At 36.3% G+C, this 13,627-nt stretch overlaps 2 protein-coding genes across 2 annotated transcripts; one reads left to right on the top strand and one right to left on the bottom strand.

Annotated features, from left to right (window-relative positions):
• Positions 1-1,218: 1,218 nt before the first annotated feature.
• On the bottom strand, positions 1,219-3,165 carry LOC133303112 (uncharacterized). The gene has a single exon (XM_061502978.1). It carries the CDS (start codon positions 3,163-3,165, stop codon positions 1,219-1,221), a length of 1,947 nt encoding a protein of 648 aa, XP_061358962.1.
• An 8,007-nt stretch (positions 3,166-11,172) lies between these two features.
• On the top strand, positions 11,173-11,820 carry LOC133303111 (uncharacterized). The gene is made up of 2 exons (XM_061502977.1): positions 11,173-11,188; positions 11,309-11,820. Exons 1-2 carry the CDS (start codon positions 11,173-11,175, stop codon positions 11,818-11,820), a joined length of 528 nt encoding a protein of 175 aa, XP_061358961.1.
• The last annotated feature ends 1,807 nt before the right edge of the window (positions 11,821-13,627 follow it).

Here is a 13,627-nt window from a genome sequence, read left to right as displayed (position 1 = left end):
ACTCCCATATGATATCTACAAGTAGAATTTGGATTATACCAAGCTGGGAATGGGGGTTGCATTGGACGTACGGGACTTTCTGAGATTAAGTGAGCGTCAAACAGTCGTTGGAACAAATCAGCATTAGAAATGGATAGTTTAGGGAAAGGTGTGTGATTTTGGGAGTTTTGATGTGGTTGAGCGTGATTTGGACGATACTGTGGAATGGTGCATAACGGGATTGTGCATGATTGGTATGTTGTTGACTTTTGGTGGCCTGGGTTTGGTGTTTGGTAGGATGTCGAGGCATAGGCAAAGATTGCTGATGCCTGACATGGTTCACTTCGGATTCTCGTTTCTTAGGTTGCAATCCTTTTTTGGGAGGACTACTCTGTCTATAGTCCATTGGCAACTTCCCAGCTTTGGCTAAAATTTCAATTCTTTCACCTGCAGCTATGAGATCAGCAAAATCCCGATATGCAGCACCGGCCATTGACCCAACATATGGAGCTCCTAAAGTCCCTAGGAAATATGAACACATCTCAGATAGTGTCAGCGGAGGTTGGACTTGTGCAGCAAGAGCTCTCCATCTTTGGGCATATTGCTTAAAGGTCTCTTTGTTCTCCTTTTGCAAAGCTGCCAATTGTTCTCTAGTTGGGGCAGTATCTAAATTGAATCGATATTGGTTCATGAACGCATCTGCCAAGTCTTTCCAACAACCAATTTTAGAATGATCCATCTGGATGTACCACTCTAATGCAGGACCAACCAAACTCTCATGGAAGAAACTAACAAGGAAATTCTCATCCTTGGACCATATTGCCATTTTCGTGCAGTACGTCGACTTATGTTCCTCCCATCTTGATCGCTTGCTGCCATTCTGGTCCGAGATCTGGTATTATGAACTCGGGTTTGATTGGTATTACCTTTCTTTGGTCGCGCAATGTTTGAATCTTATATGATTTCTGCAAGTGATATTAATTAAATTTGAAAAAAAAATTAAAAATAATATAATGAATAATAATGCTAATGTTTCAAGTTTGTCGGAGAATCGTTGATGCGTGTAAGTCTGACGTGAGTATCATTGATCGTTTTTGTTAGGACCGTTCCCCGGAACGTCACGTTCGAAAGTACTAGGTCCCATTAAATGTCAGTACAAGATCACAAACGGGTAGCAAACAAAATGTCTTCATTACAAACCATGGCATAGTACAAGTGTCTCAGAGGGATACATTGCTTTTACATTCGCCTGATAATAATCTGTTTCATTTTAATAATATAATTTCTACAATACTCAATGAAGTCTTGAATCTCCACAGGAGTAGTGAGGGGGTTCACCAGTGCCTCTGCCATTCCCAACTTATCCGGGATGTCTTCAATTGCATCATTAGCGAGCTCAGCCAATTTGGAAAAGCGAGTCATCCAGAACACCACTTCATGCCTATATGCATCGATGGTTTCATCTTGCCCTCCGATGGAATCAGTTAGCCTTCGTACTTCTTCTTGCTCTCTTCGAATCGAGTCTTGGTACATCGCAATCACTTTCTCTGTACATTGTTTTTCTCTTTTTAGCCTGTCTTCATATTCTACAACTCTCATCTCCATTAGCCCCATCATCTCTTCCATTTGCCTCTTTGATTCTTTGTGCTCTGCATTAGAATTTCTTAGTAATTCTTCAAGTTGAGTGCTTTTAGCAATAGCCTCATCTCTTTCTTGTCTTCGAAGGCTTAACTCCTTGTTTGCTGCACGAAGGCACCCCTTAGTTTTTAGCACATAATTTTCCTCGATCTTGGCTCTTTTATCAGCTTCCTCAAGGGCATGATTTTTCCTCTTATTTTCTCGCTCCAAGGCCTCACACTTTTGTCTAGCTCCCTTAAGCTCTTCTTCTATCTTCTTCCTCTCTTCTTCGACCCTCATCAGTTTTTCTTGTATTTCTCTTATCTCTTCACTGTCGTGGGAGGCAGACATTGATGATTCAACATTTGTGGTGAATGTCAAAACTTGGAATGGTAGCTTTACTTCTTGTGCTCGACACCTAACCCACTGCTGATAGCTATCTTGGACTCCACAACTCTTAATCCTCAACTCCTTTCCTTTTCGAATGACCTTATCCCAGGCATCTCGAACTCTTTTAAGTAACTCATTACGTGCAGAGCTCATATCATAAAGAATGAAAGGAGCTATCATGTCTTCCGTGGGAGCTCTTCTCATAGGATAACCGAGTTGTCGTTGTGACAAGGATGGGTTGTAATTGATACACCCTCGGGTACCCATGAGAGGCACATTAGGGAAATCACCGCATTGGTAGATCAAAGTTTCTCTTTCAACCCATCGAGGATACCATCGGACACTTTTTTCATCCAATCGTGCTAAAATTTGAGTCCATTCATGACCACTTTTAGCCTTTAACTGATATCTTTGAAACTCAGTGATGGGGTATAAGATCTCGTATCCTCTTTTGAAGACATGGGCAGTGAGCCATATGAATAACATTGGTAAACAACACAAAATTCTTTTGCCCTTCTTCTCATAACAAAAATTTAGAGTATAGTAGACATCAGCAAGAATGGCAGGAACAGGATTTTCACCTCTAAACTTGCGAGCAAAGAAGACATCTATAGCTGCGAAGTCCACGAACTCGTCAACATTTGGGAACATGAGGATACCATAAATGGTGAGAGCTAGCACATCAATGAAAGCCTCCCAGTCTTCAATTTCAGCTAAGTGACGAAGGTGCTCCTCCAGGTACTTCCTTGAAAATCCATCGGTCCCATTTCTATTTTGTCTTTTTTTTTGCAAGCTTTTCTCAGGAACTTTTAAGACGTCAGCAATAGCATGCATAGAAGGGTAGTGCCCCAAGTAGCGGTATGGCTTCTCAAAATCTTCTAATGATAAGCCAAGAATTTGCTCAAATTCTTCCAAAGTAGGTGCCAATTGGAAATCTCGGAAAGTGAAACATCTCAAAGGTGTGTCATAAAACTGAGCAACCGCAGTGATTGCATCTACTTGCACATCAACTTCTAATAGATCTAGAATTTCCCCATATTTCCTAGCAAGAGTAAGACGTTGTGTTTTCTTCAACGTTCGACCCAAAACCTTCAAACTTTCAGTATCAGGCTTCTTTGCTTTCAGGTGCAAAGTCTTTTTCAATGTGGGTGGTATCACCTCCTCGTGATGTGATCCCATACTATTTTCCATCAATGATACTCACAATCAAGCTCTGGAAATCAACGTTTCTCTAACAAAGTTCCCTGGAAGAGTTCAAAATGGGCAATGTGAGATGCTAAAAATGCTGAATGATGCAAGAATGGAAGTAAAGAGTGAGAAGGAAATACGCTCCCTTGATGTCCTAAAGTGGTTAATCCTAAACTGGATGACTTTAGTTTTATAAATCAATAGGTTGTTCTATCAAGTGACAAACTCTCGTAAGGTAGTTCTATGATCCTAACAATTTTGGTCTCTAGAGCTAAGATCTCAATTCAAAGTGTTGACCACAACGATAGTTGAACTAACAGATGTGGTGCACAATGAAAGAGTTACACTCTAGATGAGGTTTTCGCAATAACCAAACAGGACGTACATCCAAAATGGCTACCACTACACAACCTCTAGCCTATCTTATGTTTCACTCAAACCCGGGTATAGGGCCCCACTCATAGTGTGTGATCAACGTGTAGGTGTTGTGTGTGGAGGGAGCATACAAACCTTCACATAAATCTAAAACTACCCAATCTGCAAAACAATTGAAGAACAAGCGTACAACAATACAAAAATCATATTTTCTAAAGTTGAACCCAATCCTCATAGATGTCAAAACATAACAACAAAGATAAACAACATAATAAACGAAAAGGAAGTAAAGCAAATATATAAAAGCTATTACGAATTTGTACAAATAATTAAAACAGGCTTGACTCTCTAAATTCCCCAGCGGAGTCGCCATCTGTAACGACCCGAAATTTAAAGAATTAAAATAAATGGAGTCGCCACCAATTTTATTTACTTTGGAAAAATTGGAAAACCTTTTATTGCAAACTGGTCTTTAAAATTATAGATCAAAGGTTCGGGAGTCTAATTATGCGCAGGGAAGGGTGGAAACTTAATTCCACTACACCCCTGACACATCCGTTTAAAAACGGTTACCTTAAATCAATTGTGCGAATTATTAATAGCTTTTAAAAATATTTATTTTATCCCTTATACGAATATTTAAAAAGAATGAAGACTAAAATATATAATTTTATTTTAGCTTGACGGAAAGAGTTCCGCTCCGACGTATCCTCAGGTGCAGTGAGGAATTCAAAGCTACGTCGTTCTTAAAAAAACATGTTTGCACGTTGATTATTTTTGATTTTAAATTTAGAAATTTCGGATTACCAAGCTGTCACAGCTAAAATAATTCCGATCACACTCAGGGTTGACAAGCCGTCACGGCTAAATTACCCCTTTTTTTCTAAAAAAATAAATTTTATGCGATTATTTTCATTAAAACGAATTTTGTGATGAATTTGAATAAACTCTGAATCACCAAACCGTCACGGTTAAAATGATCATGAACGAACGCATAGGATCGACAAGCCATCGCGGCTAAATTACCCCCTTTTAATGATCTTAAGGTTAAATTAATATAAAAAACAATATATGATAATTTTAATGAATTTCGAATCACCAAGCCGTCACGGCTAAAATGAGTCAAAATAAAATATGTGGAGTTAACAAACCGTCACGGCTCAGCTAATTCCATTTTATTTGATATTTGATTAATTGTGAAACCCATATACCCCAAGTAATCTGAACTGATTAATATTATTTTTCTGTTTAAAAGAAAATCCATAAACATCACATTTCTATCTTTTTTATTTTTTTGTCATGATAATGTAAAAACGTTTAAGTTTCAATTCACCATTGCGATTTTATTTCAAGGAGGATTTTCTTATGTTCACGTCATATGCAACATTTGCAATTGATAATGAGATAAGAAACTAGAGATAATAAATGTGTTATTCTTTATTACGTTTCTTCGGTTTTCTAGTTTTTCGTCTTTTATTGTATATGACAAAGAAACGACGCCTAACTTTTGAAAACTGAATCTAATTTTATTTTATTTTTTTTTTTTACTTTTTAAATGGCATAGTAGGTTTACTTTTTATATTATCACTATTATATCTATGCCTTAGCCATATCTATAAAGTAAACTTGAAAAATCATGACCGGTGAGCCTAAGTCACTGAAAGAGCAGGTCACCTACAGAAACTATAGCATTGAATAAAAAAACGGTACTAACATGTATTGCTAAAATAAAAAATAATAATAAAAATAACTAAACTAAGCAAAACCACAATACCCCATTCGTGCTATTACAAACTAATGAAAGAAGGGCTGTCGGTTACCAAACATTGAAAGTAGAAACGTAAAAACCAACCGACAAATGCATACATATTTCGAATAAAAGAATGATTTGTTTTTGTTTTTTTTTTGGGCACTGGTAAACAGATCAAACAGTAAAAGGATACAGGAAGATGATATTCATATGGGTGCGAGGATAAAAAAAAGAAAGACAAACGGATTGAAGAACCTGAGTTTGAGACCACTGCGAATGGAGGGATGTCTCTAGTTTGTGATATGGAGGAGTCTGACAGAAAGGTTGAGCCTTGGTGGTATGCAGTCGATTGTTAACAAAGACAAAGTGAAGTTTGGCGGTGGTAAAGGCTATAAGGTCTTTTGTGATGGCTGACGACCACTTGCAGTGACTCTTCTCGGTTACGGTGATGGCAAGACTTATGCAACTCTTGGCAGCAGAGGTGCGATGGAGGCTATGGTGTGGAGGTTTTACAACAATGGTGAATGGTTCACTGTTGGTGACCACCGTGCAGTGAAGTCCTCCTTGTTCTTTTCTATTTACCCCTCTTCTTTTTCGCTGAAGCTCCCCTTTGTTTATATAGTCCCTCATCAACATGGTTTTTTTGTGTTTGCCTAACGTTTGATTCTCCTCTACTCCATCCCATTGGTCAGGCATGCTGCTATTCCTTTGTGCAGAGAGATAGCATTGACCCATCCTCTTTGGTATTTGTTCTTCAAGGTGCTTTCTGTAGGTTTCAAATGTTTGTCTCTCTTTGGTATACCTTTGTTTGGTAGCATTAAACTCCTTTGTTTTTTTCTTCAACAGTGGGGGACAAAGTCATTTTCAGCATGCTACACTCTTCCTCAACCGTCCTTTTGTTTTTTTTTTTACCCTTTGTCTACTTCTACTTTGCATGCGTCCTGTGCAGAATTTGCTTTTGTTTTCTTTTTTTTTCTTTTTTTTTAATAACAGCTAATTACAAATTATAAAAAGAAATATTTTCTATTTTAATTTCCCTTTTTTTTAAATCTTTTTTTTTAAGAAAATAAATGTTTAAAGTTTAGATTTTTTTTTTGTCATTTTTAAATATTTGGGACAAAATTGGGTGTTCACAATAATATTGCATAATCAATAAATAATATAACACAATTAATATTCTACACTATATTTTCAACCCTATAACAAAATAATGTTATTTAATTTAATATTATTAAGAATTGCATAATAAAAAATAATAAAATATAATAATTTAACAAGATTAATGTCCAAAATTTTCTAACCTATTTTCACTCCTATAACTAAATAATGTTATTTAATTCAATATTATTAATTATTGCATAATCAAGAATTCTTTAAATACAAAATTTAACAACATGAACTTAAAAATTTTCTAACCTAGATTTCAACCTATAATTAAATAATGCATAAAGAACAATTTATTGAATACATTAACTAAAATATATGGCACAATTAATATTCAATTAATATTACTAATAATTGCATAATTAAAAAAAATTAATTGGTAAATTAACAACATTAATATAAACAATTTATAACCTAAATTTAAACCCTATAAATAATATCGAATAATTAATATTTTTAAATAATACATTAATATAAAATACTACACCTAATAACATTAACATACATATTCTAAGCCAATGTCAAAATTTTCTAACCTATTTTTCAATCCTATTACTAAATAATGTTATTTAATTCAATATTATTAATTACTGCATAATCAATAAATTATTAAATACAAAATTTAACATCATTAATATAAAAATTTTCTAACCTAGATTTCAACCTATAAATAAATATTGCATAAGGAACAATTTATTTAATACATTGATTAAACAATATGGCACAATTAATATTACTAATAATTTCATAATTAAAAAAAATTAATTGGTAAATTAACAACATTAATATAAACAATTTATAACCTAAATTTAAACCCTATAAATAATATCGAATAATTAATATTATTAAATAATACATTAATATAAAATACTACACCTAATAACATTAACATACATATTCTAAGCCAATGTCAAAATTTTCTAACCTATTTTTCAATACTATAACTAAATAATGTTATTTAATTCAATATTATTAATTATTGCATAATCAATAAATTATTAAATACAAAATTTAACAATACTAATATAAAAATTCTCTAACCTAGATTTCAACCTATAAATAAATAATGCATAAGGAACAATTTATTTAATACATTGATTAAACAATATGGCACAATTAATATTCAATTAATATTACTAATAATTGCATAATTTAAAAAAGTTAATTGGTAAATTTAACAACATTGATGTAAATAACTTATAACCTAAATTTAAACCCTATAAATAATATCAAACAATTAATATTATTAAATAATACATTAATATAAAATACTAAACCTAATAACATTAACATGCATATCCTAAGCCATTGTCACAATCTTGTCTTCTAACTTAATGTTTCATCCTATATATAATAATTAACAATATTTAAATAACACTAAAAAGATGTAAAAAAATTAACTTCATAAATTACTAACCTTAAATGTAGAAAGTTAAATGAAATGACAGAGAAAGAAAAATTAGAAAGATTATAGTGAGAGTGAGTGAGAGGAATTGGGTTGGCGAAAATGGGGGGAGGGGGGGTTTATATAGGGTGGTGAAAAATAGCTGTTGCACCAAGTTCGCTGCCCACCCAAGCAAACTTGGTGCATGTCAGCCACGTGGCATGCTAGCCGTTACACGTAATTTGATGCTGTGGGCAGTGACCTTCGTTGCATGCAAGCCATGTGGCTTGGCAGGTGGGAACGTGCAGAGCATTAATTGCTGCAAAGTTCGCTACTAACACCAGCGACCTTGGTGTCCACTAGGAACGTGAAACATCAGCACACCGAGTTCGCTATAGTGCCCAGCGAACTTGTCCACATGGCAAATGGGGAAATAACACTGTTGGCATGACATTTAGGGAAATAAGATGGGGAACAGTGGCAATTTGGTCACTGTTTCTACAAATTTTTGGGAAATAATTATCTCATTTTAAATTAGATAATTATCTCATATCAAAAATTGTGCCATCACAAAAGTTAAAAAGAAATTATAGAGAAGTTTCTTTGCATCTTTGCCCCACCTTTGTTTTTCTCTTCCCTTTATGGCGGGGAGGAGTTCCACCACTAAACTTGAAGAACTCGGCAACAGGAGCGTGAAGAAGCCGAAAGGAGATGGAGACACTGAACAACCTACGGAAGAGGTAACACAGGAGGAGGTTAACCTCGAGGGAGAAGCACAGAACAAGGATATTCAAGTTGAGGTCCCAAATGATGTAATGTTGGCAGCAGATGAATCGAACTAGTCTTCGGTGAGTAGCAGGAAGGTAATATTCTATTAGGACAAGTTGCTCGGACTGAACGGGGATTTCAACGACTCCGGCAGCGAGGATGAAGATTGGATTACCAAATAGAAAAGAGAAGAAGAGGAAGAGGAAATGTGGGAAGATACTGAAAAGGAGGGGGGATTGACCCTCTCTGCCCCACTTACCATTTCTCTCTTAGTTAAAATAAAGAGGATTGCAAGAAATGGAATAGAACTCTAATCGTTAAGCTCTTAGTGAAAAAGATTGGTGGTTTCTTCCTGATGGCGAAACTGCAAAAGATTTGGGAACTCCAGAATGCCTATGAGCTGATTGACCTTGATAACCGGCACCTTTTAATCAAATTCCAAGAAGAAGTTGACTATCGACATGTCCTCCATGAAGGCCCATGGATTGTGACAGACCACTATGTTATGGTTCAGAGGTGGCAGCCCTTCTTTGACCCCTATGATGAAACGGTAAAGAAGATGGCAGTTTGGGTGAGAATCCCTGGACTCCCTCTTGAGTTCTATTCACCCAGTGTAAGAACCTGCTTCATTAAATAATTAATAAAATAACATTATCGATGCTGGAACATGGATTTGATAAAGATTAAGCATAATTATGATAGGATAATTATTTAGAAGGTTGAATAATGATTAAATCTCTTTTCTGACGAAAAGTGTGAATATCGATTTTGCTTTGCGGTATAAATGCATACCGGTGAAGTGTTCCAAAAATTATAATAAAAATATTTAACTAGAAAAATGTCTAGGTTAAGAAAATAAAATTTGGAAGAAAAATAATTAGTAGAGCTATTAGAACTAATGTTCCTATAGGTCAGATTCTACAAGTCTACGTTGTGTCTTCATTTCCTTCATGGCTGCCATGAACCCTTTGCATAGCTCTTATCACTTCCCCTTCAAGAACACCTCGATACACAATTTTTCTTCTTTCTTGAGTGGATCAACCATTGATACAACTTGAAAGTAACCATCTTGAGGCATAAAGATCCCTTCTTGGAACATTCTTGTTGCTGTTTTAGGGAGGTGAGAGTGAGTCTTTTGAGTTTTTAAAGTTGGAGCCAATATCAAGCTTGATTGGAAGCTCTTAGTGGTGAGAGGAGTGATTTGCATCACTCCATTTTTGTGTACAGTGCTTGGTGGAAGCAAAGAGTGGATTTCCAACCTCAAAGACACTCCATTTTCTGTTTACAGAGCCTTGGGTACCTTCTACACCTTTGTTCCTTAGTTTTTATAGAGAAGAATGAACCTTGATGCATGTAATAAGAGAAAGTTGGTAACCTAACTGTAAAAATAGTATAACACACCTAATAAGGCATGCTTGAACGTAAGATGCCTTGTTGTGTGATCTACCTAGTGAGTTTCTTTTAGGTCTTGATATGATAATGCGTGAGTGACCATATTGTGAGGGCCTGATCAAGTCATCCTTTGTGTAATATGTGCAGAGTTATGGCACCTCCTAAGAGAATTCGGGAGACGAACGAGGGTCATCTTGATCCAATCCTGACTGCATTAGCTGAGATGCAGGCGGCTAGACAAGTCGATCAGGAGGCCATTAGAGCGACCAACCAGGCTATGTTGGATACCGTGAGAGATGCGAATAGGAAAGCAACTGAGAACATGCTTGAGGCAAACCGACTTGCGAACATGACCATGATGAGGGTCATGTTGGAGGAGATGAGGATTGGTCGTAATGATGGCCAATTTCCTCCACCACCACCTCCATCGCCACCGCCACCACCTCATCACTAGGATGTGAATGGAGGAGGAGGGATACACACTCCTGATGACGACGGTTTGAGCCAAATGGAGGGTGTGAGTCACCTTACGGGCATGATGCATCCCTACTATGAGCCAGTATAAGATCAAGAGACCATGGATCGCTGACTTAATGCCTTCCGCAAGCATAAGCCACCTTCATTTGATGGATCCTATTATCCAATAGTTGCTGCTAGATGGCTCCGGTCTTTGGATAAGATCTTCAGAGTTATGTAGTGTACCGACCCACAGAAGCAGTTGGTTGCTACTTACATGCTAGAGGGAGATGCACATGAGTGGTGGGTGAACACCTCTCAAGCGTACGAGATGCAGGGCCGGATTATTACTTGGCCATTCTTTGAGGAGCTATTTCTGGGGAATTATTTCCCATATGATGTCATGGAGCACAAGTAAGGAGAGTTTGAGCGCCTAATATAGGGCTCAATGACAGTGGACGGGTATCTGGCTAAGTTCAATGAGCTAATCAAATTTGCACATTTTTGGACTGTTAGACCTACACCTAGTGTTTGGCTTCCAAGTCCCGTAGAGGTATGAATGAGGAGATAACAGACAGGAAGCTAGAGTTGCATCTAGAAACTTTGGCACATTGATTCAGCAGTGTCGCGATATAGAGGATATGTGTGTGGTCAGCAAGGCTAAAAAGGCCAAGATATCTGAGAAAAAAAGAAATTAGTGATTCCTATCATGGGAGGGACAACAGGTATGACGGCAAAAGGCAAAGGAAAATAGTTGCAAGCCAGACAACCGTTCAAAAAATTCAAAAGAACTTCTACACCGTAGAGGGGTTTTGCTAGACCTCCTTCTACTCCTAGATGTGCAGGATGCGAAAAAGAGCATGTGGGACGTTATGCCACTGGTGAGCTACTTTGTTACAAGTGTGGGAAGAGTGGCCATCTAGCCAAGGATTGCTATGCATCAGTTGCTCGGGTTGCAGTTGCCCAAGCTACACCACTTCAGATGATTTCAGTACCTTTTACCGCACCACCTACTGCACCACCAGCCACGGGCCAAGTGTATACCTTAGACCGCCAGCAGTCGGATAGAGCTCAGAACCTTGTGAGAGGTACTGTTTCTATTGGTGGTTGTGACGTAGATGTGTTGTTTGATTTCGGGGCCACACATTCCTTCACTGCAAACCCGATTGTTGTGGGGCTTAAGTTGCCCATTTCTGTGCTTTCTCCACCTTTGTGGGTTATTACCGCCACCGGGGAGAAGTGTGATACTTCATCTGTGCACTGTGATGTTGTGTTTCAGTTGGATGGCCGAGAGTACTCGGTGGACCTAATTGGTTTACCTATGGCTAATTTGGAGATCATCCTTGGCATGGATTGATTAATGAAAAATTGTGTAATGATTGTTGTTGCGAACTCGGCAAGTATACCGTACGTTTCAAGTAATAAAAGTGATAAGTAAAGATCGTTCCCTCGAGGATTAATGCACCAAGTATTAATTTAACTATTCCCCTTAAGTTGGAAAAGAAAGTTTGTTTGATTTGTGAAAGTGATTGATTGTTGGAACTTTAAAAACAAAAATTTAAAAACAATAATATTTAAAAAGTATGCAAGAAAAGATCAAGAATGTCAAGAAAATATAAGTTATGAAAAAATTGTAAAAAGACTGTAGCCATGATGCACTTCACCACTGATCCTCCTCTATATTCCTATATTGTATTTTATAATTAACTAATTCGTTTCCTCAGACAATTCATTATTTTCCTATAAAATAGTTGAACCCTAATGTCTTAGTGATTTCAACCCTTTAACCCAATTAGAATCCTAGTGTCCTAGTAATCCCTCTTGAATTGAGCATTAAGCAAATGAATTAAAAGTCTGCAATCTTTGTAAGCCTATGTCTAGATTATGCACAAATTGTTATTTTACCCTGTCCAGATTAAAACCCTAATATGTCTATTGTGAGCCCTAACCCTCAAAGCCCTATAATTTAGTGGGATCAGTTCTAAACAGGATATGGAAAAATTAACACATGAAGAATAAATAAACTAACTAATTAACTTAAAAAAACAGTATAGGAAATATAAAGGATTCACATTGGGTCTGTGATCTCAACTACAAAAAGAAACTAGCCAGACATAGCTGACTCTAACAAATTAAAGAAATAAAAAGTATTCATGAAAACAATAAAGAAAAAGAAGAAGAAGAAGATGAAGGAACAATGGTCTTCGTTCTTCAACTCCGTCGGAATCCTGATCTCCAGCGTGGGCCTCCAAGAATTCTCTCCAGCCAAAGATTGTTTCTTCTGAGGTCTGAGTCTCTACTTATAGACTTTGTTCCCTTGTGTAGAAATCTTGATCGAATCTTCATCGTATATCCTGGTCCAATCTCCTTTGATACAGTCTGAATCAAGTTTTAAAATAATTGCGTGCCTCCAATTTGAGCTTCTTTTTGTCCTATTTTCCTACAAAATCATAAGAAAATCAATGACAAGATATTTGATTAAAATTTATCAATTTAATAATAATTCTAGCCCTTTTTATTTAAGATTGATCAAGATTCTTTCTCTTTCTGGCTTAAAATCATATATATGCTGGAGGCATATCAAACAATTCCCAGATTTGAATGTTACTGTCCTCAGTAATGTATTAGATCAAAGATAGAAGCAAGGATGAATTCTGTGGAGAGAAAAACATGGAACACAAATATCTTAAGAGATCATACTGCTATGCATGTATAACTTTATTGTTGAAAAACTCTAAACAATGTTTTTCAGTTTTATCAAGAAATTAAGATCATAACTTGAATGTTCCTCACTGGATAAATATGTAACTCTCATCACTCTAGTGTTTGAAGGTTTAACACTCATTCCATCAGTGTAGTAGTAATTCCATAGACTTGATCATATTCTCAAATTCCTAAGATTGAGAAACTCATTTGACATGCATACACTGATCAAAAGGTTTTTGATAGGTTATAACTTGGCCTGGGTTGGGGGTAAGAATCTTTGGAAAGAGGCTGATTAATATTTGAGACTGAAATACTGAGATTTTTTACAACACTTTCTTCTCAATCTTTTACTTCTGCCACTTTTCATCAATTTGGGATTCTTATTCCCTTTTTCATTTCCTTTTTTCTTTTTCATTTCTTGTTTGCAGATGTTTTCTTTCTTTACTCTTTTGAACTGC

This window comes from Gastrolobium bilobum, unplaced genomic scaffold (genome assembly GCF_033153095.1).
Source record: "Gastrolobium bilobum isolate Gb01-03AN ecotype WA unplaced genomic scaffold, APGP_CSIRO_Gbil_v1 utg25931, whole genome shotgun sequence".
NCBI classification, from domain to species: Eukaryota; Viridiplantae; Streptophyta; class Magnoliopsida; order Fabales; family Fabaceae; genus Gastrolobium; species Gastrolobium bilobum.
This window is presented reverse-complemented; position numbering and strand designations above follow the sequence as displayed.